The sequence below is a fragment of the Ochotona curzoniae genome, unplaced genomic scaffold (assembly GCF_017591425.1).
Source record: "Ochotona curzoniae isolate NIBS_2020 unplaced genomic scaffold, NIBS_Ocur_1.0 scaffold_4506, whole genome shotgun sequence".
Taxonomy (NCBI): Eukaryota; Metazoa; Chordata; class Mammalia; order Lagomorpha; family Ochotonidae; genus Ochotona; species Ochotona curzoniae.
The window spans coordinates 27,899,546-27,925,997 of NW_024467119.1; the positions used below are offsets into that span (position 1 = coordinate 27,899,546).

At 46.2% G+C, this 26,452-nt stretch overlaps 1 protein-coding gene across 3 annotated transcripts in view; it reads left to right on the forward strand.

Annotated features, from left to right (window-relative positions):
- Positions 1-25,375, forward strand: part of WDFY3 (WD repeat and FYVE domain containing 3) — a 264,769-nt gene extending 239,394 nt beyond the window's left edge. For all 3 annotated transcript variants that reach the window (XM_040967248.1, XM_040967249.1, XM_040967250.1), the window contains 12 exons: positions 1,403-1,494; positions 1,651-1,863; positions 4,499-4,646; positions 6,052-6,206; positions 7,102-7,260; positions 10,049-10,228; positions 13,485-13,667; positions 14,789-14,885; positions 17,231-17,554; positions 18,482-18,593; positions 19,738-19,935; positions 21,997-25,375. In XM_040967248.1, coding sequence (XP_040823182.1) covers positions 1,403-1,494; positions 1,651-1,863; positions 4,499-4,646; positions 6,052-6,206; positions 7,102-7,260; positions 10,049-10,228; positions 13,485-13,667; positions 14,789-14,885; positions 17,231-17,554; positions 18,482-18,593; positions 19,738-19,935; positions 21,997-22,120 — 1,985 coding nt within the window. In that variant the 3' untranslated portion in view covers positions 22,121-25,375. The remainder of the gene's footprint in view (positions 1-1,402; positions 1,495-1,650; positions 1,864-4,498; positions 4,647-6,051; positions 6,207-7,101; positions 7,261-10,048; positions 10,229-13,484; positions 13,668-14,788; positions 14,886-17,230; positions 17,555-18,481; positions 18,594-19,737; positions 19,936-21,996) is intronic.
- The last annotated feature ends 1,077 nt before the right edge of the window (positions 25,376-26,452 follow it).

Consider the following 26,452-nt stretch of genomic DNA (forward strand, 5'->3'; position numbering starts at 1 on the left):
CTTTCCCAGGTCACAGGCAGAGAGCTAGATGGGAAACAGGGTTGCTGGGATTAGAACCAGCACCCATATGGGATCCTGGCACATGCAAGATGAGAACTTAAGCCACTAGGCTACCAGTCTGGGCCCTCTCTTAGGTATTTTTAAATTGCAGATGCCACCAATACAATTATAGCACAAAATATTCAGGAATTGTAGCAAAATGTCAAATACTAGTTTCTACACCAAGTATCCTGTGATAATTTCCTGCTTTTTATCATCCAGAAATCACCCTAGAGGTCATTTCAAGGGGATGGAAAGGCACATGTGAAGCGAGCTGAGGATGGTGCAGGGGAAACAATGTTTTAATTTGATTTTTGTTTTAAGTCATTTTTCAACCAAATCAAGACATTCCCCTAGCAGTAAACTGACTTGTGTGTTTCTCAATGAGAAGCACACTTTGTAAATGATCTGTCATATAATAACGGGACAGGACTTGTTTCTAAAGGAAATATTTTTATTGGCTTTCACTTGGAGTTGACTTTTGTGCTCTAAAATTTGAACAACTGCACAGTTCTGGGAAGAATTCAGATATTAAGCCAGTGTGTCAACAGTAATGTTTAGAGAATCGCTTTTTTCAATGATACTCTGATTTGCACCTATAAAACATAACTTAGTAAGTTGAAAGTTTTTTTTTTAAAGATGAAAAACAAACTGTTTTCGTAGCTGCCAATTTCATGGGATACATTTTGTTGTGGGTAGATTTTATAGTATTTTCTTACTATTTGAAGCATGATGTGGCTATGCCTTAAAAATAAGCATTCATGTAGAACATAAGTTATTTCTATGCTTTTTATTGCAATATTGTGTTGTTTTTCCTGCCATCATCTATCCAAATACTTTTTTCTGTTGAATAATGCAGTAACAACAAAAAAGTTACATTGTATCAAATTCATTTTTTAAGTGCCTTCATTTATTTTATTTGGAAGGTACAGTGGCAAAGACAAAGAGAGGTGTCTTCTGTTATTTGATTCTTTCCCCCAATGCCTGTAGCAGCTGGGGCTGGGTCAGGATAACCACTGGAGCCAGCAGTCCAGCTGGGCCTCCCACAGGGCAGCATTGCAAAGACCCAACCCTTTAGCCATCATCTGCTGCCTCCCAGGGTTAGTCAGCGGGAAGCCAAAGCAGAATTGGAGGTGGCATTCAATCCCTGGTATCCAGCATGGGATGTGGGCATCCCCCGTGGACACTTACCCTGTAATGCCATCACATTCATCCCAAATGTTACCTTTCTAAATGAGAATCCTTATTGCCAAACATCCTTATTGCCTTGTTTTTCTAGTTATAGTAATGAATCTACTTCACAATTTCTGTCACTGTTATTCTCTGCTTTCTTTCACTGTTTTTTATTGATCCAATTGCATAGGCTGTAAGCAAAATGGCACGAAGCTGGGAGATGTCATCCTTCCACCCTGGGCCAAAGGGGATCCGCGAGAATTCATCAGAGTGCACCGCGAGGTAATGGGGTGCTCTTGGGGGTCAGTTGGCCACAGCAAGGAGCTGACACCATCCTTACGGATGTTTCTCTGCATTTGTGTTGACCGCTAGTCAGGTTGCTTCTACTTTGTGCACATGTACTGAGCCTTCTGTTGGTTTATTTCCCCCGCCTTGCAGGCTTTGGAGTGTGACTATGTGAGTGCCCACCTCCACGAGTGGATTGACTTGATCTTTGGCTATAAACAGCAAGGTCCTGCTGCAGTAGAAGCCGTCAATGTCTTCCATCATCTCTTCTACGAGGGCCAAGTGGATATCTATAATATCAACGACCCGCTGAAGGAGACAGCCACCATCGGGTTCATTAATAACTTTGGTCAGATCCCGAAACAGGTGCGGGTGCCTTGCTCTTCCATTAGGGGAACTCAGTTTTGTTTAAATGCTGCCATTTTTCTCCAAATGGCAGGTGACCATCATGTAGTACGTGTGCTTTGACTAACTGGATTAAGAACATTATATGCCACCTGTTAGCTTCAATAGATTGTTGGATCATGGCTTTCTCCCCTCTTTTTCAGTCCAGATAAGATGAGTTCTGCTGTTTAAAGAGAGATCTCTCTCATAGACTAGAGCAGGGTAGGTTTACAACACCATGAAAGGGGGTTTGCAGGCCAGAGCGTGCACAGAAATGTGGCGTCTGCCCTAGATCAGGAGACAGATATTACTGATTGCAGGCAGGGAAGTGGCACGATCATAGTTAAACTCTTAAAGTTCATTCCTACGTCAATGCCTGTCTTTGTCTCAGCCTATCTCTCACACACATCACATACACACCGCCTATACAAAGAATATAAGCATAAAATTAGGGCAGAAGACCAATTAGGAAGCTGCTGTAGTGTGTCAGGGAACAGCTGATAATGCCTGCAGTTAGATTCTCAGCATGGCTGTGGTTCAGCGCTGTGCTGTGAGGCCACGTGCTGTCATCATCATGGCCATCCGGAAAAGTACAGGAGCTCAGGCTGTCAGCACTCATCTGCCAGAAATGCTTGGGCTCGTGTGCAACGATGAACAAAGCATCGTTAGGAGACAATCCCCAGGCGCTGGCATGGCAGGAGGGTAGCATGCCCCAGGCGTTAACTGCTGCACAGCCACCACAGGCGCTCTTTGCCCGCCTGCTCAAACCACTCACTTTCATTGAAGGCTGCTGACTCTGCACCCTGACCGTATACATCTATATAGATATAAATAGAAAACAATTTATTTGTAATTATAAATTATCAATATAACCATGTCTGAGGCAGAAAAATCTAACGGGAACTTAAAGTGGAATGTAAAAGGAAGAGACATATTTTAAATATCTGTAAATCTTCTAGCACATTCCAGGAAAAGAGAATAGAGACTCCTAATGTACAAACAGTTGAACTTACCTGCTTTACAGAGAGAGAAAGAGAAATCTTCTATGTGCTAGTTCACTCCTCAGATAGCCACAGTGGCCAGCACTGGGCCAGGATGAAGCCAGGAGCTCATCTAGGAGTGCCCCGTGGGTGGCATAGTCCCCAGGTACGTGGGCCACCTTCTGCCACTTTCCCCAAGCCATTAGCAAGGAGCTGAGACAGAAACCAGTATGGGATACCAGTGTTGCAGTCCTGACTTTACTCACTATGCCACCACACTGGCTCCTGACTCTGCATTTTCTGTTGCTGATTCAAGTGTGTCTCCTCAAATGCCTTTTTTGTTTGTTTACCAACTCTGAGGAGCCCAAGGAAACACGGGGCACAACAGTGGGTCTTTACATGTGAAAAGGCTTTAGTAAACACCAGGACTGCCCAAAACCCTACCCTCATCCTGGTCCCCCAAGAGAGGAAATGAATTTCCTCTTGTTGATCAACTCCACTCACAGGTGAGGAGTCTTAGTTCAACCTTCCTTTCTGCCGAGGGGTTCAGAGCAGAAGCTGTGTTTCATAGCCTGTGAATGAACATTCTGAACAAAAATGCCAAGGCACAGTCGCTGTGCCACCTTGGAGTTAAGTGACCAGCAGTCTGGGAGATACAGTTCAATGCCGGTTTATTTCTAGGACATGCCATCATGTGTAGAGGAGCACCTCTCTAAGAGAACCATCTAGTAAAGATAGGTTTTGTGACCACTGTATCCATGTGTTTTTAGATAAACCTGTGCTGTCCCTGTGAAAAGTACCAGTCATTGGTCATTCCCAAACTAGTTTTAAAATGTGTATATACTTTTTCACAGCTTTGCAGTCTCGTGTCATTATTTACATTTGCAGAAGATGGCAGAGCTCTGATCTGTGACCCTGTGTTCAGAGCTCTAGTTTTGATCAAATGTTAGCCAGTCGGGAGCCTAGCATGTGCACAAGTCCACAGGGCAGGTGTTCTGCCACGGGGCAGGTGTTCTGCCTCAGGGCAGGTGCTCTGCCTCAGGGCAGGTGTTCTGTTTTTTCCTCCAGGAACTCACAATGTCTAAATCACAAAGTGTGATCTCATTTCATCTGAGGTTGCTCAGGTGTTTTCCTCAAATGCTATTTATTTATTATTTTTTTATTAGAAACCAGGCCTGTTTGGAAGGGCTGTTAATATTTGAAGAATATTATCCTACCCATTGTTTTCAGTCATAAAAACAATAAGATGCTGAAGATATTTTCACTTTTTCCATTACATCACAATTCAAAAGGGGAAAAAAAGTAATAATGCTTTCAGCAAATTAGCAGAACAAAGGATGCTACTGAGTCCCTCAGCACAAGGCCACATTGAGGCCGAGTCTGTCCAACTGTCCAGCTGTGTCGCTGGAGGCACCTGGACATCTTGTGCGGTTGGATTTTTCTCCAGTTTGTTTGGTCAACTTTGAAGCGTCACTCAAAAAGAAAAACAAAGAAAAACAAGTTGTCTGTCTGTCTTCTGTAAAATCTGAACTAAGGATAATATGGTGCCTGATATTATTGTGAAATCAGAACATGATGTCTAGCATAAACCAGGGCTTATCTTTCTTTATAAAATATGTCATCTCCTTTCTCACCAGTTATTTAAAAAGCCTCATCCACCCAAGCGAGTGAGGAGTCGGCTCAACGGGGACAATGCAGGGATGTCCGTCCCACCCGGCTCTACAAGTGACAAGATCTTCTTCCATCATCTAGACAACCTAAGGCCTTCCCTGACACCTGTAAAAGGTAAAGTCTTAGGAAATAAACATTGACTCATGAACTCATGGAATATTTCATTACCCTAGACTGGCAATACTAAATTTGCTTTTCCACAGTGGTGGAATATGTAACATGCTGTGTAGCTTTTATTAAATCACTAAAGATTTGTTAATATTTAGATTATTTTTCTTGTTTTCTTTTTGGGGGGGCCTGTTGGGTTTTGCATCAGAGAGAACCAATTAGGATTTTCCCTCCAGTTAAGATCATCAGAACCCTAAATTATTCTAACTTCAAATTTATATGTAAAACATTGTATCTCACTTTTTCTTTTCTTTAATGTGTAAGCATTCTGCTTAGCATAACAGGTGGCAACACAACTGTGGTTTTTTTGTTTGTTTTAGTTTTGTTTTTTTTTAAAGATTTATTTATTTTTTGGAAAGTCAGATATACAGAGAGGAGGAGAGACAGAGAGGAAGATCTGACAGAGAGGGGGATGAATCACTCCCCATGTGACCACAACAGCCGATCCAAAGCCAGGATCCAGGAACTTCTTCCGGGTATCCCACACAGGTGCAGGGTCCCAAAGCTTTGGGCTGTTCTCAACTGCTTTCCCAGGCCACAAGCAGGGAGCTGAATGGGAAGTGGAGCTGCCAGGATTAGAACCGGCGCCCATATGGGATCCTGGCGCATTCAAGGCAAGGACTTTGGCTGCTAGGCCATGCCGCTGGGTCCACAACTGTGTTTTTAATTTACCAGACAAAAGATGTCTTTTGTTTAATGGCATGAATTTTTCTCTCAAAGATTTTTAGAATATTTCTTTTAGAGTAAACAGCTTTTTTGCAAACTATTAGATTATCACTTTTTAAAAATTTTAAGAGTTGGAGAATCAAAGTCTGATTAACTTGGCTGGCGCCCATTGTATGCCATTTTCCTTCGTTGTCTAGACTGTGCTCGGTGCCAGCTCCAGGCACTGCCCAGTGGCTGCTCTGTAGAAGCAGAGTGCTCAGCGGGTTCTGGTGTGGAGCAAAGAGGCTGTGCTTCTCAGAGAACAACGTGGCCTTCCTGCTCAAAGTCCAGGAGCTGGTGAAACTCAGGAGGTGCTCAGACGTCAATGAGTAGGCGGTCCACGGCCCTGTGACATTCTGGGGAGGATCCCAGGCTGCTCTGTGCAGTCCTTACGCTCCAGGAAGTCGGGCCTGCTTGGTAGGAACTAAACCTTAGAGGCATCCAGAAAGAGAAAGCTGGAGGGAGCCCAGCAGGACACCTGTCAGGGTCAACAGCCCACCATGCGGATCTCACAGGAGACTCAAAAGCCAAACTCTAAAATCGTTTTGTCTGAACACAGGAGTCAGGATGCTTGCTCTTTATGAATATATTAGATTATTGGTGCCTGTGAAACAGTTTCCTATGCTAATATATTCATTTCTTGTAGAACTCAAAGAACCCGTGGGGCAAATAGTGTGCACAGATAAAGGCATCCTTGCCGTAGAGCAAAATAAGGTTCTCATCCCACCTTCCTGGAACAAAACCTTCGCCTGGGGCTACGCAGACCTCAGCTGCAGACTGGGGACCTACGAGTCTGACAAGGTTCGCAACTGTTGCATGCTTCCTCTCTCCATCCTGCTCTCTCTTGGCCTGGATTGTCTTTGTGAATGGTGATGTGTAGGACACTGCCCCAGGGCTTGTCAGCTGTTCTCCAAAAGCCCAAAAGAAAGAACTCCCGTGCATCCTATTAAAATAAGGGGGCTGGTGGAGATACTGTGTTTCCTGCAGGACAACCCCCGTTGTAGAATTCATATAATAGAGGCCTGACGTTTACTTTCCCCTCACAGAACTCCTCTAGGAGATGCCAGCCAGCAAGGGGCTGCACCTAGGTGACAACCAGTGTGGTCTCCTTTTTGTGGTCACAAGTCAGTCCACTTAACCTTATTAGCACTCTAAGGAAGCAGGCAGAGGAACTGTTAGCCTGACAAAAAGCAGCACTAAATGTGTCCATCGGTGTCATTGGAGAAGCACTGGATCTTTCAGTGTCTGTGTGCAATGTCTGACCTGTGCCTTCCGACTCTCAGTGGGAGTGGAATTCATGCAGTCTGTCGGTGTCACACCATAATCCGGTTCTGTTTCACTCGTGGCCTCCTTAGACATCCGCACTCTGGCTTTCTTGGTGTGTTCTAAGCTGTCTGCCAGCACCTCCTTCTCCCAGGTTATCCTCTGCATCTTGTGTAGATAGCATCACAGAGCAGGGACTCCCCTTTCCCAAACTGGACAAACTGGAGACTCCTGTTAGGACCGAAACCCTTCTTAATTGAGCTTTTTAGCAGCAGCTGTAATTAGGAGGCTGCAAGGTAGTTCAGGGCGAGCCAGTGTCTTCCTGCGAGGTGCCGTGTGAGCCCACTTCCCCTTCTCCCAGCTCCACCCCTGGCCTTGACCATGGTGTGCCACTTGACAGCCTGTGTGTCTCATGCCCGTTTTTCTCTTGCAGGCGGTGACCGTTTATGAGTGTTTGTCTGAATGGGGCCAGATTCTCTGTGCGATCTGCCCCAACCCCAAGCTCGTCATCACGGGCGGCACAAGCACCGTGGTGTGCGTGTGGGAGATGGGCACCTCCAAAGAAAAGGCCAAGACCCTCACACTCAAGCAGGTAACAGCGACTGCGTCTTAGCCGCCCACTCCTCAGAGAAACCATGAAGCTTCCTTAGTTCTGAGGTATTGCAAAACATGATGAGCAAAGCCAAGAAATGCTCTTTTTTCAAGTTGACACTTTCATGGAATTTTAATATTTTTTTTTTCTCTTGAAAGACAGAAAGAGAGAGATCTTTCATCCATTCATTTAGTCCCAGTACCTGTAATGGCCAGGGAATAAAGCAAGGACCAGAATGAACTAAGGACTCTGGAACACGATGCAGGGCTCCACTATTGTCCAGGACCTAAGTATTTGAATCATCACTTATTAAGCCCCAGGGTGCCCATCAGCAGGACTCTGGAGTTGGAAATGGAGCTGAGGCTCAAACCCAGGCATCTGACAGGTTGTAGCAGATCCAGACAGCATCTTAACCACTATGTCAGGCACCTGTCCCCCAAGAAATGTTTCTTTGCTAGAATTTTTGTATTTAATGAAAATTGTTGTACACTGCTGCTCATAAAAACTTAACCGGTACTTTAAAAAAATTTGTTTTGAAAGAAATTCCATTAGATAATAAATATTTTAATGTATCTAAGTATTATACATGCTTCTCTGAAATTCTATTTAAGTCAAGATTTTGCAAATGATACTTGCTATCCATTTGTATTGATTTCCCTTCAGAGCCACATTCATTCCATTGGACCTCTCTGTCTTTGATGTTTCTGATTTTCCCTTTCTTAAAATATCATACCACTCAGGATGTACCAAACAGCGAGAATATATTAAGCAGAACTTTTGAAATTTAATTAGCAAGTAATTGTGATCACCTATTATGTACCCTATTCTGTTATAAATTTTTAAGTAAGATTTCTGTTATAATTAAGCCATCTTTTAATATTTGATTGGTAAGAGAATATACCATAAAGTTTTAAAAATAAGGAACATGTATCTAAGTGGTTTGTGTGTGATACAAATTTGGACATTATTTTAGGAATTGTACCTAAAGCTACCTGCTGTTTTCAAGGTCCTGTTCTGGTGTTTTAAAAACAGGAAGCTCTATGGGGAGAGTTCTCATGTAATGGTTGAGACGCCTGTGTCTTGATTTGTGTTCCAGCTTTGGTACCTGAGTTCAGCTTCCTGCAAATGTGGACCATGGGAGGCAGTAGTGGCAACTGAAATGACCCAGTCGCTGCCACGCAGGCGCAGAGCCCAGCTGAGTCCTCAGCTCCCAGCTTCTAGCTGTCCAGCCCTGGCCACTGCAGGCGCATGGGGTGGAGCCAGCAGATGGAGTCTCTCCCCTTGCCTGTCAAGTTAATTAACGCCTCTAAATTAAAGAAAGAGAAATTCCAATCCTCACAATATTACACAGTAGTTATTAGTTCCATGTTATATCTGAAAAACAACTCACACATGTCAAAACATAGCCCCAAAGTCACCATGGTGGCAAAGCTAATAAATTCAGTTCTTTCAGATGCCGAGGCTGTTTTAAAGCCATAGCTAAACCAGGCGGGGTCCTGCATGTGCGCGGGAGGTGGTGACTTCCTCATGTGTACACCAGGAGCCAGTGTTCAGGTCAGCACTCCTGGAGTTGCTGGGCCGTGCAGCAAGTCCTGAAGAGAGACGAAGTCTCCTCAGGAACAGGCAAGGCTGTCGGAGCATTGTGCTGCAGTCTGAAGTATTTTCCATTTAGACTCTGAAACTGATATGTCAAACGAATGGACTTTTCACTCTAAAACGTCTTTGGGGGGTTTGCTAGGAACACAGTGAGGGTGTCTGTACGGCCTGGAGTTCAAGCCAACTCATCGTGTAAGCAGCTGAATTGCCCTGCTTATGGCGCATCCATCGTAAATCTCAGGACCTCCTGATGCTGATTAGAATCCTTTTGCACATCACCCTATTCCTGGCTCCTCCTTTTGATGTGCCAGAAAAAGAACCCAGCTCTTACTACAGTCATAACATGTCCCTCCCAGGCAGAAACGTTCGGACTTATCTGCTGACAGACTGGGACCATGTACTGCCACCATTCGTTCTCAGTTTGTGCATTTCACTTTCATTTTTAAAGATTTATTTATTTTTATTGGAAAGTCAGAGAGGAGGAGAGACAGAGATAAAAATCTTCTATCCAATGATTCACTCCCCAAGTGAGCGCAACAGCCAGAGCAGCGCTGATCTGAAGCCAGGAGCCTCTTCCTCTCCCACGCGGGTGCAGAGTCCCAAGGCCTTGGGCTGTCCTCAACTGCTTTCCCAGGCCACAAGCAGGAAGCTGGATGGGAAGCAGGGCTCCCGGGATTAGAACTAGCGCCCATATGGGATCCTGGTGGGTAAAGAAGAGCACTTTAGCCGCTAGGCTACCGTGCCAGACCCAGCTAGTGTTTTGTTGTTGTTGTTGTTGTTGTTATTGTTGTTTTTAAGTCTTCCAACTCTAATCTCTTACAATACACTAAGCCAGCATGTGTGACATAAAAGAACAGTTGCAGAGTTGAAGCCTTGTGTTGTAGGGGCCCATGCTCAATACTTCCCCTCCCACACACAGAGAAACGGGCTAAAGAAACGCAAGCTAATTTGTTGCCCTTCTGTCTTTCTCAAGTGCAGGAGAAGCAGAGAGGGAACTGCAGTGTCCACTCTGCCACGTGGGCAGGGCCAGGCCAGCAGCCACAGGGGTCTACCTCCCAGATGCCCCACCGTGGCTGCTCAAGTCCCCGCTTACGCATTCCTCCGTGTGTCGGTTAGCTTCTGGAGTCACTCATAAAAGCTTGTCAGTGCGAGCTGCCTGATTTTGTTTGTTTGTTTCTGTTCCCACTTGTAGGCTCTGCTTGGTCACACTGATACTGTGACCTGTGCCACAGCGTCCTTAGCGTATCACATCATTGTCAGTGGGTCCCGGGATCGAACCTGCATCATTTGGGATTTGAACAAGCTGTCGTTTCTCACCCAGCTCCGAGGCCATCGAGCTCCAGTTTCTGCTCTTTGTATCAATGAACTGACAGTAAGTAGGATGTTGACCACTAAGTTTATGCTGAAAAAAACAGACGATTCTGACCGAAATGACCCTGGGTTTCCTAAGTTGATAGGCACTCATCTTGTAGAAGTCCTGTTTTTCTTGATGTATGTGTCACTTGAAAGGCAAAAATAGATGTTAAAGTTTATAATGCAGAGAATAGATTGGTCTTAAAGTATGTTCACTGCCACATATTTAAAAGAGAACGAGATTGGGTTAAAGTAAACATTCCAGAAAATGCTTCTGTTAGTGAAAGGAAATTTTAGGATTTGTTAAGAATAGTAAAATCTAGTTGAAATTTTTAGTGAAATATATGAAAGTTATTTATTATGTAAAGTGAAAGAAATAACAAGAAAAATTAATGTAGTGTTATGTCTTCTCAAACATAAGCATTCTATAAACTAATAAATAAAATGCTCCAGAATAAAATATTTGCCTGTGGCTCTGGTATTGTGGCACTGCAGATGAAACCACTGCCACTGCCTGCCAGATCACCAGTTCAAGTCCCAGCTACTCAGTTTCTGATTCAGCACCCTTCTAGTATTCCTGAGAAAGCAACAAAGATGACTAAGGTGTTTGGGTTCTGCCCACATGGGAGACTCCAGTGGAGTCCCTGGCTTCTGGCCTCAGCACGACCCAGCCTCAGCAGTTTCAGTCAGCTACCGTTGAATGCATGTCAACTCTGCCTTTCAAATAAAGAAAATAAAAGCTCTAAGAAAAATTTTCTAGGAGTTCCCCCTAAGCCACCTGCAGTAAACAGAAGTGGGTTTCATTGCTGGTGTGGGTTGGTAAGCAGGAAGCTTAAGGACAAGTTTCCAGAGATTGAGGCCCCATGTCTGAGGGACACGTGCAGATAACACGCATATGTGTATGTGTTGATAATGTCCCCATATGCACATCAGCCTTTGAAATGAGCGGAAATTTACCCCAGCCTTACCACTTACTTCCTCCTTACAACTCCTTTTTCCATCTTACCTACACTCCTGCCCCAAGGCCACCCTTCATGACACACGATAGTGCCCGCCATGTCACTGAGTGGCATTCGTGTCTTCACCCAAGCAGACAGCCTTCCTGTTGGAGAATGCTGTAATTCCAACCAGAAGGTACTGAGTGTTAACACTTTCAGTCAAGCATATTTCTGTCACTTTAAAAAAAAAAAGGACAAAGAATTTCTTTCCCAGGGAGTGGCACTTGGTCTATCATTGGTAATGTCAGGAGTGCTCCGAGTTGGGAATGAATGGGACACCTGCAGGGGTGGAGTCAAGTCTGTTTCTGGGTGTCACTTGAATTCTGTGCCTTGTATTCAGAGCACCACCTCAGCTCGGTGCTGCGCATGGTGGTACCCAAAGAGCTTTATGAAAATCTCAGTGTTCCAGAAACAGTGCTGTGTTTACATAGACCAGGCTACACCCACTGGATTGCAGTAGTTGTAAATCCCGCAGAAGCTCTTTAATTTAAAAAGAAAAATTCTTTTGTAAAATCTTAAAAATCCATGAAAAAATACTCACTTGTGCTGTCTCTCCAAGCCACAGTAAGCATTCCTTCCTTCAGTTGACATTTTAAGCCAGAGCTGTCCTTGAGTCCCTCCTTCAGCTTAGTCCTGGTCACCATAGGTTGTACTCCCATTCCCACTGAGAGAGGTGCCCTGATGCCATTGGGGAAAGTCTCACCTGGCACAAAATCTGGAGGCTGCCTGGCTCTGGCAGAGACTCAGGCTACCAATTAAAATGGCTGCTGAAGCTCATGACCGCAAAGAACCTGACACATGGATACTTTGCAAAGCATTGCTTGTGATTAGGTTTAGGTAGAGTTCGTGCCATTTAGTGGAAGAAGAGCAGGGTTTGGAGTGGAAGTGTTAGGAGCTTGGCACAGGCGGCACCTGCCCCCATCACCCTTACCAGTCTAGTCCTGCCTCCCTCCTACCTTCTCTCTGAAATTGGTGCTGCTCAGGCACAGATTCACACTCTGCCTTAGACAGCATCCTGCATCTCCCTGGAGGTCCTGAGGTGTCTTGGGGCTGTGCTGAAGGTGTCTGGGTCCTGTCTAAGCTGGAACCCAGCATCGGGACATTCCGGTTATCTCAGCGCTGAGAGAGGAAGCGTAGTATGGTGTATAAGCTTTGCAGCTAGAGAGAGGTGGATTCCCATCTTGATTCTGCTAATAGCAAATGCCTTAAGCTTTTTCTACACCACTTCCATGCTCTGGAAAGCAAGGCTATTGATGCCCAGCCTCACCTGCTTGCTCTATGGCTAACGTGGGATGTCCGGTAAGGTGTCCACTATAGGGTCAGACACACAGTAGATACCTCAGTCTGGATTCCTACCACATTCAGGTGGAGCCCAAATTCTGGCAGCATTTGAGAAGCTTTTTTCTGTTCTATCTTCAGAACTCATGGAAGTAAGAGTCATAAACTTAGGGGATCTTTGGGATTTGTCGGCTTTGGTGCCACTTTGTGTCCCAGATGCTCTGCTTCTGATTGGCATCCCTGCAAATGCACCTAAGGAAACAGCAGAGGATGACCCAAGTGTTGGGGCTTCTGCATGCCCGGGAGAGACCAGGATGGAGTTCCTTGCTCCTGGCCTCACCCTGGCCCAGCCTTGTGGTTATGTGGGGAGTGAGCCGGTAAAGGGAAGATCTCAACCTCTCTTTCCTCTCTGTCTGAATCTGTCACACTGCCTTTTAAATATATATTTATATCTTAAAGAAGGAAATTTGCCCCAAAAATGATCCTTGTACTGGTTTACTTTTTCCTTCTTCCTCCACCTTTCTTGTGAAGAACAATTTAATTAGAAGATAATACGTTGTTATCAAAATTTCACCTTTTAGTTCGTTGAAGAGACATGAAGCCGTTAACTGGTCTGAGACAGTTATCTCTCACCCCGAGGTTCTCCTGGGCAGACTCACTTTGTAAAAGTGAGTGGAGGTGAATCCCTGCCCGCCAGGAAAAGGGCGAGTGGCTGATGTGCTCAGCGGGAACAGAGGGTGCAGGATCCCCGTACCAGGCCCTGCCAAGGGCTTGTGCTTGGAATCAGAATGTGCCCAGCAACCTACTGGGCACGTGACCCTGGCTCGAGCTCTACTGCAACTCCCTGGGCCACAGCTTCCACTCAGCTTTGAAGCTTTAAAGGAAGGCTTGGTTCAAGAATGTGTGTTTTTTTTTGGTAATCAAATCAAGTGTTGGATGATGATACTGGAATGTAATAACAAAGAGCAAGGAGAATAAAGCGTTCTCTTCTCTCCCCAGGGGGACATCGTGTCCTGCGCTGGCACCTACATCCACGTGTGGAGCATCAATGGGAACCCGATCGTGAGCGTGAACACCTTCACAGGCAGGAGCCAGCAGATCGTGTGCTGCTGCGTGTCAGAGATGAATGAGTGGGACACCCAGAACGTCATAGTCACTGGCCACTCAGATGGCGTGGTTCGGGTAAGTGAGTTCCCAAGATGCACTGTCTAGGCTATCGGACGCCTCCATTTATCTGAAAGAAATGATGTGGTCTGGAGCCTGCAGTGTTGCTTAGCACAGTATACGCCTGATTCACATAAGCCTTGGCCCCTGTGTTTTCAGAAATGGTGGCACTGTCAGTGGCTGGACCCCTGTACTCCATGCTAGTCGATCTGTTAACGGTGCTGACTAGCTGACAGCTTGGCTGACCCAGGCAAGGCCTCTTACACCTGGTTCCCATGTACTAGGATTGCTAAGACATACACACTGCCCAAGCTTTTTCACACTGGGCTTTCAGCCTGTCCGATGGCCTCTTGGAGAAAATACACTAGGCAGGAACAGTGTCTTCCCCACGAAACAGAATCCAAGTGAGTAAATGCTCCCGGAGGCCCTGACTGGAGCCCAGGGGATGCCACCCGAGCCCAGCTGGGCCTTACCTTTCCTTTCTTTCCTCTGTGTTGAGCCTCCTCAGGAAAGACAATCAATAGAGTATTTACTTTTGTAGTCTCTTCAAATATTTGCCATACTCCTCTCTCAAGAGTTTTCTTTGTGCCTGCCTTCTCTCTGAAAGCAGAGAGCACCTGCCGGCCATAGTTGCATACCTAGGAACAGTGAGGCTGGCAGCCGACTGCCAACCACACCCAGGGATTCTGCACACTCTCACACCCACACACACGTGTGCACACATATCCAGGCACCACCCCCATGCCCTGAGCCTGCTGTTTGAAGAGCGGATTCCAGATGGCTGGATGTGTGAAGCCATGGAGCCGTGGGGAAATCCTGCCTGCCACATGCCGCCTTTCAGCTCCGCAGAAGGCAGCGGACAAGCAAAGCTCCGAGTGGTTTTCATAGGAAGCAGATGTGTGCAGTGGTCGAACCCTGTCTTTAGTTTCCCTAACCAAGGTCCCTGACCATGGACCAAGCTGTTCCCCTCACCTGGGAACAGCTATCCTAGCAAGATGACCAGGAAACCTGGCTGTGCACCCTAATAGATAGAGGCGAGCCTCTGCTTCACCCTGAGGAGAACTCGGCATCATCCCAGGATCCTTCATCTGTTGCCAACTAACTGGTATTCTTTTATATTTTCATTCTCATAAATGTAGTTTTGGAGGATGGAATTCTTACAAGTCCCAGAAACTCCTGCTCCGGAGCCCGTGGAAGTCCTGGAAATGCAGGAAGACTGTCCAGAAGCACAAATAGGTATTTCCTGCTGTGAAGAAATTGTCCCATGATGACCTTGGTGCTTTTGTTTTTTTGTTAAGGGGATACAGGTAAACTTGTACCAAACGACAGGAACAGGAGGCCATGGTCAGAGTGGCTCACAGAAGCGTGGGTCACTGCCTGCTTTGTCATGCCTTGGCACACGGGCAGGGCTTCTGCAGGTCACTCACTGGACAGCGATCCATGTGTAGTGACCACTCATGGACATCTGCATCCCGGCCTAGACACAGGCCCTGCTTACCAAAGGCTGATGTCCCAGCCATACAGTGCAGGACAGCAGATCCGGGGGGTAGTGCTGGGAAGTCAGGCAGCCCCCGTTCTGCCCACCCTGTGGCTGGCACTGTTTGCCAGCTGTTCACAGAGCCCCCCCCCCCCACAGTCCCCACCCCTGGCTTGTGCGGTAGGGTGTTCATTGGAACCGAAGCCTGGTGGTGCATGAAGCACTTTAAACTTTGCCAGTGAGAAGCAGAGGCAGGTGACTCTGCATGGAGACATTGGCAGCAACTCCATAAAACCAAGGCAAGATCTGCTTGGCGTGGCTGAGCTTCCAAGACACTGGCTCCCATGTGGAGCTCTTGCTGCCAGGGGCTCCCCAGCAAGGAGCAAGGTTTTCAGTTTGACCTTCACATTGTCACCAGTGACTGAATGTGGCACCCTGAGAAAGCCTTTCACGATGTAAGGGCATTTCTAAGGGAAAAGCTTTTTACCAGAAAGACACAAATCTTTTCTGTTGACAAATTAAAAGTAGTCTTTACCTTCCATACCAGAAAATAGAAAAGATCCCATGGGCATGACATTTCCATGCTTCTGATATGTTAATACATGTAAATTTCTCCATTGTCAGGTGCATTCCCATCAGAAAGGTCATCTGGGTGTTGGGCGGCTTATACATTCAGTTCAGGTCAGTTCTCTAAGTGTTTGGAGATGTTGGAGTAGGAACTCCAAGTGCAAGTGGGTTACTTTCCCTTCCGTTAGTGGAGGTTTTACATGATGACAGTGGAAGGAAGATAAGATGAGTAAGTAAGGTGGAAGAAGGGTCAGAATCAGGGTCAAGAGACATTTCTGTTTTCTTATATTCATCCTGGCAATAGTTTGAGTTATGTGGCCAAGAGGGACATCTGCCCTCAGAGGATTGATTATGCACAGTGTTGAGGTGGCAGTGCTGTGGGCGCTTGTGGAAACAAAGAAAAGCTAGAAGATTGCTGGAAATCAAGGCATCCCCAAGCCTTCTAGTGTGGGGCCCTTAAAGCTGCAATCTTAAGGCCTGAGCGATTCTATTCAGGGTGAGCCAGTGGACTCCTGACGGGGGCAGGATAGATGTGTCAAGAATCCGTTTCGCGTTTACTGTCTGTGTAGTAGGTTGGTACCTGCACAATTGTTATTTCTTTCTCTACTTTTTCCCAATTACATGTATGACTTATGCATGAAAATGTATCATACGCTTTTCTCTCCAGTGGACCTTATTGACAGAAAGGAGGGTGTTGAAATGAGGAATGGTCAGTAGCAATGCAAAGAGGAAAGAAACCAAGCATCCTAAAGCAGAGCTTTCATCTTTGTAGTCACTGACATGTGAATCAGCAGGCTAAGATGCTCCATGCTGCTCTCTGATGCCTCGTAGCAAGAGTTCCGACAGCAGTTGGGGGTGGGAGGTGAGAGACATGAGAGGTGTAGAACTGTCCAAGGATGCCTGGCATGGTAGCCTAGTGGCTAAAGTCCTCGTCTTGCATGCATTAGGATCCCATATGGGCACCAGTTCATGTCCTGGCAGCCCCGCACCCTGCACTCACGTGGGAAACCTGGAAGAGGCTCTGGGCTCCTGGCTTCAGATTGGTGCAGTTCTGGCCATTGCAGCCACTTGGGGAATGAATCAACAGACACAAGATCTCCTTCTCTGTCTCTCCTCTCTCTGTGTATCTGACTTTGCCATTAAAATAATAAATTAAAAAAAAACTGTCAAAGGAGTCCAGAAGCAGTCCAGAATTGGGAGGGATTTTAGAGAAGGGAGGTTGAGCGTTGGGCCTTGCACACGGTCACATTGGAGGGAGAGCAGCTGGAAGGCGGGCGCACGTGCAGAGCTAGCTGTGGGGAGGAGCAGAGCTGAGTGGCATGCCTGCCTGGATGGCAGTAGCACGAAGCAGGGCTCGGCCAGATGGCGAAAGACTGGGTACCAAACCAAGGATTTTGGCCAAAATAGATTAGTAAGTCTTCCAGAGAGTCTACCCATTTTTAAAATTAATATCTGTAGTCCAGCCAAAGATCCTGGCTTTTTTTTTTAATTTTCTGTGATGTGTATGCGTTTCTAATCCTCTCAATGCTTTCCTCAGGGCAGGAAGCCCAAGATGAGGACAGCAGTGACTCAGAAGCCGAGGAGCAGAGCAGCAGCCAGGACCCTAAAGACATGCCCAGCCAGCCGGGCAGTGCCAGCCACAGGCCCAGGGCGGCCTCCTGCCGAGCCACAGCCGCCTGGTGCCTGGACAGCGGCTCCGACGACTCCCGCCGCTGGTCAGACCAGCTCAGCCTCGATGAGAAGGACGGCTTTATATTCGTCAACTATTCCGAGGGTCAGACCGGAGCTTTGCTGCAGGGTCCCCTGAACCACCCCCACCCCAATGCCATCGAAGCACGGAATTACAGCAGATTGAAACCCGGTAACTTGCAGTCTGGTCGTCTGGTTCTGGCTGCTTGGGGTGGCGTGAGGGCTGGTGGGTTGGAGGAAGGTGAAGGTGTCTAGTTGTCCCTGATATGTGCTGTGACCCGGGCCACCTCTGCTGCAGCACCTTAAATGTCCCTTGCCTAACGTGGACCCAGCAATTCCATCCGACCATGATATTTTACATTACGCTGGGCATTTTTGTTTGTTTTGTTTTGTTTTTAAAAAACACCTCAAATGAGAAATTGCACTCATTCCATAGTGAACTCATGAAATCTTTTAAAAATAGGCATGTTATTAATTCCAACTTAAAAAAAAACTATCTTTACAAGTTCTTTGTAGGCCTATGATAAAGTCAAGGTCACAGTGGGAAAAATCGCATACACCTCCTCAAAGATTCTCCCTTTTTTTTTAAGATTGATTTTTGTTTATTTGAAACACAAAGCCAGAGGAGGAGGAGCGAGAGACATCTTCCACCCACTGGTTCACAATAGTGAAGTCTGGGCTGGGCTGGAACCAGGAACTTCATCTAGGTTCCCACGTGGGATGTGGGTGGCAAGGGCCAGAGACTGTGGCCATCTTTCTCAGCTTTCCTAGGCATACTGGCAGGAAGCTGGATCCAAAACGACCCATCTGGGACTTAGGACTCAAACTAACATTTCCACATGGGATGCTGGCACCACAGCTGGCAGCTTTACCCACCGCACCACAGCACCAGCCTTCCCTCTTCTCTTGAGCTTGTCTTCTCTAACAGGACATTCTGCATCTCACTGAACAGTTGCAGCAGCTACCAAAATCTGGAAAAGCTGCCATAATTCTGGTTTGTTGGGGCAGACCAGCTTTTTAAGGCTGCTGCCATAGGGTACAACTGCCCAATGCAGGTGCCCTCGATTTAGCATCTCTTATCCTCCCCTTCTGCATCCAGGGTACCGCTGGGAGCGGCAGCTGGTCTTCAGGAGCAAGCTGACCATGCACACGGCATTTGACCGGAAGGACAACGCCCATCCGGCCGAGGTCACGGCGCTGGGTATCTCCAAGTGAGTGTCGGGCTTTTTCCTGCTCCTCTGCCTATCGGCCCACTTCCAGCCCAGTCTTTAGGAGAACAGATGCCCTGTACAATCTCTTGTTAGGCCTAAAGAGATGGATCTGCTGGAGAAAGCTGCCACTGGGTTGGGGGTGGGAGGGAGTTTCAATTCAGGTGTTTTTGTTTGTTTGTTTTGAGATTCATTTATTTGAAAGAGTTACAGAGAAAAAAAGAGATGGAGATCTTCCATCCACTGGTTCACTCCCTAAATGGCTGTAAACAGCTGGGGATGGGCCAGGCTGAAGCAAAGAGCCAGGAACTCCACTCATGTCTCCTGCAGGTGTGCCAGAGGCCTGAGCACTTGAGCCCTTCGCAGGTGCATTGTCAAAGAACTGAGCTGGAAGTGGAGCAGCTGGGACTTGAACCGGCGCTCAAACTAGATGCTGATGTTGCAGGCAGAAGTCTTAACTCGTAGTGCCCCATGGACTTCTGAACTAAAGAACACAGATATTTGCCTTCTTGTGTTCTCCAGCAGATACAGTAAGGTTTGATCCAGAAGAAGTGGAAGTGAAAATGCACATTTGAAAAACAAATGCACATTTGGGCTCATTTCTGGTCTCATACATGCAAGAGGATTTCTTCAAAAAGTTCCTGGAAAGATTATGAAAAACTGTGCATGGACATTTTTCACGCCTAAAAAAATACAGCATTTTTTTAAAGATGTACTTATTTTTATTGAAAAGGCAGATTTACAGAGAGAAGAGAGAGAGCTATCCGCCACTTCACTATCCAAATGGCCGGACCTGAGCTGCTCCGAAGCCAGGAGCCAGGAGCTTCTTCCTGATCTCCCAAGAGGATGCAGGGTCCCAAGGCTTTGGGCCATCCTCCACTGCTTTCTAAGCCACAAGCAGGGAGCTGGGTGGGAAGTGGAGCAGCTGGGACACAAACTGGCACCCAGATGAGATGCCGGTGCCTTAAGGTTGAAGATTAGCCATTTGAGTCATCATGTATGCCCCTTCAGTGTTCCACAGACTCTCAAGCCCCGGACACTTTCCCGGTGTTAATCAAGGGGGCTCCTTGTGACCCTTAGCCACCTACCCCACATTACTACCACCAGGCCTTCTGTGGGCTTACTGTCTCCACAATGTCTCCTACAGGGACCACAGCAGGATACTGGTTGGCGACAGTCGAGGCCGCGTGTTCAGCTGGTCCGTGAGTGACCAGCCAGGCCGTTCCGCCGCGGACCACTGGGTGAAGGACGAAGGCGGGGACAGCTGCTCCGGCTGCTCTGTGCGCTTTTCGCTCACAGAAAGACGGCACCACTGCAGGAACTGTGGGCAGCTCTTCTGCCAGAAGTAAGCGGGAACCCACACTGTCGGCCCAGCCGGGGAGGGAGCACCACAAGGGGTCCTGAGGCCTCACACACGAGTCCTGCCCTACCCTGCTGTCCCACTATAGTTGCTGTGTTAGTGCGGGGACTGAAGGGTCTAGCGTAGTGGCCAGAAATGGTCAGAGCGGCACCTGGTGACCCCTGACTGGGAGACTGAGCACCTGTGCGTGTCGTCACACTTGCTTCTGAGCTGTGTGCACTTTTGAAGTCCAGTCACACCCTCTTCCTCTCCAGGCCTTTACACTTGCATAAGCATCTGTTGCCTCTATGAACCATAATTATTTTTTTCTGTGAAAGACAGAGATCTGTTGCTTCATGCCCCCAAGCAGCCACAACAGCCACGCCTGGGCCAGGCCCGAGCCAGGAGATGGGAACTGCATCTGTGGCTCCCGTGTGGGTGGCAAGGACCTAAGCACGTGTGCCATCATGCACTTCACCTCTTGTGCCACTTGCTGGCCACGTGTGCAGCGTTCCTAACGCCACATCATTTCCCAGATCTATTCCTAGAAATCATTAGTGCCCTAACGTATCTGTCCTGGCTGCTGTTGGGTATTTTATTGTGTGACCATATCAGAATTTCATTCCTTTGTGATGGCCCCTGAAGGAGTTTATTTTGTCTATACCAGAAGTAATTCTTGATGAATATTGTGCTAACACACAAAGTAGGGATGACGGAGTGGAACTGATAGAATGTAGACTCACTGGCGAGTTAATTGGATTTTTTTAAATTAGCCTCTACAATAGTAGTTTGGTTTATGCCACCTCCAGCGGGGTAGGAAAGTCCTTCAAATTCATAGACATGGCATTGCCAAAGCTTTTCAGTTGTGCCAATCTGATAGCTGAGGAATAGTGCTCTGTTGTTTCAGCTGGATGTATGAATGAGGTTACTTATCTCTTGGTATGCTTGGTGGTGGATTTCCTCTTAAGTAACTGTGCCCATTTTCCCTTTTTAGCATTGCCTGGTTTTTTTGTTTTTTGTTTTTAAACTCTTTTCTCAAGGAATTCATTCTATATTATGGGCTTTAGTATTTTATATTTTATGTATCTCGTAGATTCCTTATCACAGGCTGTGATTTGCATTTAAATGTTTTTCCTGCTACCTCAGGTTTAAATTTTGGTGTCTTTATTGCTCTTTATTGATTTTTGGTGTTTTGCTTTTTTTTATGCTTCAAAACTCTTTCCCTGTGCTAAGATCATGAAGACAACTTTGTGTTTTCTTATAAAAGTTTCAAAGCTCTGTTTGGCACATGTGATCTTTGTTGCATGAGGAATTTAACATAGGCTGTGACCCAGACTGGTGACTGGCCCTGGAGGAGACAGCCCCCAGCGGGCCCTTATGTCCTCCAGGAACTCCTTCAAATGCTGAAGCTGAGAGCACTTCATTATTCTCAGACGCTTTTCCTGGTAGATTCAGTCTTATCGATACCCAAACTTAAAGTGATTTCATAACAATCCAAGGACACACCCAGCTTTATTCTAGGAATAGGAACTATGAATACCTTTTCAAGCCTTTGGACCAAACAAGAAAAGTCAGACTGCATTCGAGTAACAGACCAGCCAAAATGCTTAGAGGCACAAAGGAAGTTGGTAGTGGCCAGAATGGTTTTTTGAAATGGGCACTGTGTCTTCTGAATTCCCAAAGAAAACAAGTCAAGCTCCGACTGAGGATGCTTCCCCAGTTCACAGGCCATGGGACAGCTGGAACAGGCGCGGAGCAGCCGTGCAGTCCACGGAGCTCTGCCGCGCATGGCAGTCTCAGCTCTGCGTCGTTGTTGTTTAAATCCCCTTCAGTTGGAGGCCGGGCTCCCTCTGGCTCCATAGACAGAAAGCACAAGTCATGGAGCGTTGCTGTTCGTCTTTGGTCGACCTGATGACACAGCCCGCGTGCCCTTGGCATTCTCCTGGCCTTGACCATAATGCAGCAGGTTTCCCATTTCATTAAAGTAACATTTCTAACCTCACCACACGCATGTGTGCGCACAACACACAGAAAGGACCATAATTGATTTTTTCCCCTTTCTTTTAGGTGCAGTCGATTTCAATCTGAAATCAAACGTTTGAAAATTTCGTCCCCGGTGCGGGTTTGCCAGAACTGTTATTATAACCTACAGCATGAGAGAGGGTCAGAAGACGGGCATCGGAATTGTTGAGGACAGAGCGAGCCGGCCGTGGAGTGCGGCCTGCAGACCCCTGCCCAGGGCCCCTGGCACGGCCCGGAGGGCGCTGAAGGAGAGGCCCCACTACACACCTCCTCACGGCACGTGTTTGACGTGTGGCACCCGGAGGGAACCGAGACAAGATGGGGGAGAGCTCCGGGCAGGCGGGGCTCTGGAGGCGAACAGCACCGGAGCAGGAGGTGGTCTCTGGGAGTGACCTTTGCCATACCCAGTTCTCCCTGCTAACAGTAGCCGTCTCCAAGAGAAAAGTCCTCATCTATCAGCTGTCCTTCCCTGCATCTCATTTTTCTAGCTCCTCATCATTATTTGGAAAAACCAACGGCAAAAAAAAAAAAAGACAAGAAAAGGAAAAAAAAAAGGCTTTTAGAAAATAGTTGTAAATCTGACTTCTTTTCAAGTAACTATGTATATTGTAAATAAGTATAAAGGCCTTTTTTTTTTTTCTAAATAAGGACTTAACTGCCTGTAACATGAGAATTCAAACTAAACCACTAACTCAATGAACTACTTATGGTTTGTCCGACATCTCTCACTTACCAATTATAAATGCTTTTTTGTTTAAATCTTTAAAGACATTATCTGTGGTAATTTTTCCCTCTTTCCAATCCAGCCTGTGTGCCTGGTATCATTTCTCTCAAGTTGCCCACAGCATGTCCACTTGTGCAAGGTTAGCGACCCCAATCTCAGGCAGCGGTGGGGGAGGGTCAGAGTCCAGCCGAAAGGCCACCTGGCACTAGTTGGGCATCTTGCACCTGGCTCTGCACCACCCCAGTGTTGTTCTTCATACCCAGGGCCCCTGTTAAATTGTCACGGGGGGGCTGCTGTTTGGTCCAAATGGAGCTTGGCTAGCGTTGCATAAATGCAATCGGGTGACTAACAAATACGAGGCAGGAACAAGCCCCACTGGGACTAACAGGGATATATTTGCATGTAACCCCAAAACTAGCTTCTTTTGCATACAACGTAATAATTATGCCTTTAGTGACACTAATGTTCTACTAAAATTTATTTTCAAAGAAAAAAAGAATAAAAAGTAAGTGTACAGAAGTAACCTTAAGACCTCGTCGTAAAACTGGATCATGTCAGAACTGCTTAAGATTAACCTTAACACTGATTGCCATCTACCTGGAAACAGTGAGGTTTATACTGTATCAATGTCTATTTTTTTGGTTTTGCTATGAATATAATTACAGTATTTTAATATTTAGTTATTTAATTTGTTCTACCAGTTGGATGCAGAACACACAGATCCAGGGGGCGGTTCAAGCTGGTGGGGACTCAGAGAAAAATGTAGTTGCAAAGGCTTTGGTGGTGAGACTTTTTTTTTTTTAATGTGTGTGATGTACATAAATATAAATGTGTGTATATATATATACAAGCAAATGAGACAATTAATCTAGATTTTAACACTTTCAGATACTTAGTGATAATATTATGAACAATTTTAAAAGCCCTGTGGTTTGAAAAACGTAGGCTCACTCATGGCCCAAGACAGGAAGGACTGGCCTTCACCACCGCCCCCCCAAGGAGAATCCCCCCAGGACAGCGGCTTTGGCTGTCTCAGCATGTCACCCGTAGCCCCCGGGGGCAGGCACACTTTTGCACTAAAATGCACAGATATGCACAGGCATTTGGTACAACAGCGATCTTGTACCTAACGGGCTGAAACCAGCTTCAGAGCAGATGTGTTCTTCCTGATAACTAGGTCTCCAAGGGAACATACAAAGGCTGCTTGAGTGCCTTATGCTTACTAAATTCAGATCTTTCTTTACCTAGGTTTGAGCCTACAGTCTATGATTACATATCAAAATTGATGAAGATGCTTCCATTTCTAAAAGTTCAAATCTACCCGTTAATAAAAGGATTATTGGCATTAATGCTTTAACTTGAGGAGAAGTTGTGTTCTGTTTTCCTTTCTGTGTCTTCCTCTCCTCCCTCCCCCGCCCCAGTCACCATCCCACTCCGATTCTGATACCTCCTGCTGAGGGTCAGCACTGCGGAGACCACCCCACTCCCACGGAGCGCTGGGCTCCACCCCCGTCCGCCCCCAGGGGAGGGACAGCAGTGTTACTCTACAGGTTTTCATAGAAGCGTCCTCCTCTTGTTCATGATCCCTGTTTATACCCAATGGCAAGAGATGTTCTCTAAAGACTTGAATATGCGAATGTGTGTATGTAGTTACTCAAAGGTTATTCCTGTATGTACTAGGGATGAACACTTTTGAACTCTCCAACACAACTTCCATTACAAACAAGTGGAAACCAAAACCCTCATGATAGTATTTCCTCTGGCAGCTGGTGCTGTGGGCAACTGTTTGTTTGTTTGTCAGGTTTCTTTTGTTTTGGCTTCTAATGCAGAAATCACCGAGTCATTCACACATGCAAGGACACTCACAAACATAAACTAATTGTTTCTCAGAATATCTTTCTGTGTTCCATGTAAATTTGTTTACCAACATGAATCCTCACAATGTACCTCCATCTGTGTGCGGTCTGTCTCCTTTCTCTGAGAGTACCTCGCAGGGCTCCTGCCTGATCTCCGTAGCGCGTCCACCCATCCGTCCATGCCTTCATCCACGGATTCTAACACTCGTGTGTAGTGTGCTATTGTCATGTCATGCTTCCGTAACAGACAATAGCTGCCCAGAGCAGCCGTCCATCTGGATAATAGCAAAACATTCTAGATAAGTTATTTTGCACTTTCTTAATGTATAAAGTTGGTAGAAACTTATTTTTGCTTTGTATCATTTAAATACATTTTGTTTTGGTAAATGAACTGTGTATAAAATATTTATGCCGTTAAAACTGTTTTTAGAAAGTATTTTTAATTTCAGCAAGTTTGGTTACTTGTTGCATGACAATTAACACAACTGACTTTTTGTGTCAGTGCAATGTATATTTTTTGTCCTGTTATTAACTTGTAAGCCCTAGTAATGGCCGATTATTTGTACAGCAACAGAAGTAAACGGAAGATACTGGCTAAGACTGGATTGATTGTGGACTTTTGTACTACACTGCAGAGCCCAATATCTGTTTTTGGTGGTTATGTAAAAGGCCTGAAGAATTGCTCTCTAGTGTACAATCTGTGATATCTGAATGTTCATTGTATATCTGTCTCTGATGCAAAAAGGTAGAGTAACACAATTATAATACATGATTAAATGCAATAGTCCAGGTACTTAAGTATTTTTTTTAATTTCAAATAAATACCTACTATTTACCACCAAAATAAAACCCACAGAAGTTGTTTTTCAGTCACTTCTTCAAGGAAGCAAAGCAGAAGCACCGAGATCTAAGTCCGTGGCTGTGCAGGGTTCTTTTCTCGGGACTATCTGCGTGAGCAGCACGTTCTCAGACTCGCAGAGATGGCTCAGAGTTGTAGGTCGAACTCTCCTTAAAACCCAGGCTTTCTGCACTCCGACCCGCCTGATCGGCTGGACTCCTGGGACTGCTGAGTACGCACCGGAGACGGTAGAGCCAGGAAGATGGCTTCAGCAGGGTTGGGGAGTAGAGGGGAATGTCAAATTTATTCAACCTAGAGCAAAACAGCTGTGTGTGTGTGTGTGGTTTGGGCTCCTGTGGCCTGAGCCTTAACCCATCCCACATGCTGCACAAAGGAAGCCCAGTGTCTCTCCCCATGCAGTCCCTCCCCTATACGTGCACGCTGCCTGTTCCTGTCCCCTGAAGCGCAGGCCAGGTGTCCCAGAACTCACGACTCATTTCTCTTGTCATAAGCCTATTGCTTTTAAATAGTCTTTCCAGGAAAAGCAGGGCAAAGAATATAGTTCTGTAAGTTTGTTATGCCATCTGGATGATTTTACTGTCTTCAAAAGCTACTAAGTTGGATTTATGCTTGAACAGCAGAGTCCCAAACCTAAGGATATTATGCTCATTACAAATACCACTGCAGTATACCTGCACTTTAGCCAGAGAAGACAAAGGAACATCAAGACCTTCTAAAGCATCAAAGAGGAAGCAGCCCCGGCTTAGTCGTTTGGGCTTTTTTTAGAGCTGTTTTTCCCCACCCAGTGCAAAGCTCTTTTTAAATTTGCTGTTTTGAAAAGCAGCACCCAGAGACAGCATGGTGTCTGGGAGAGCCCTGGGTCAGTACTGAGTCTGAGGCTGCAGCTCCAGCCCAGTAGGGGGCCTGAAGAAGCCCCCAGTTTGGGTCCTTCCTGTTTTGACAGGGAGCAGCTGAAATGCACTGCTTTAAATGGCTGATCCTTGGACACTTTGATCCTTAAACATTTCAAGAACTCTGAAATGTTCATATGGTTTATGGCTGTCCTCAGCAATCACTGTATTA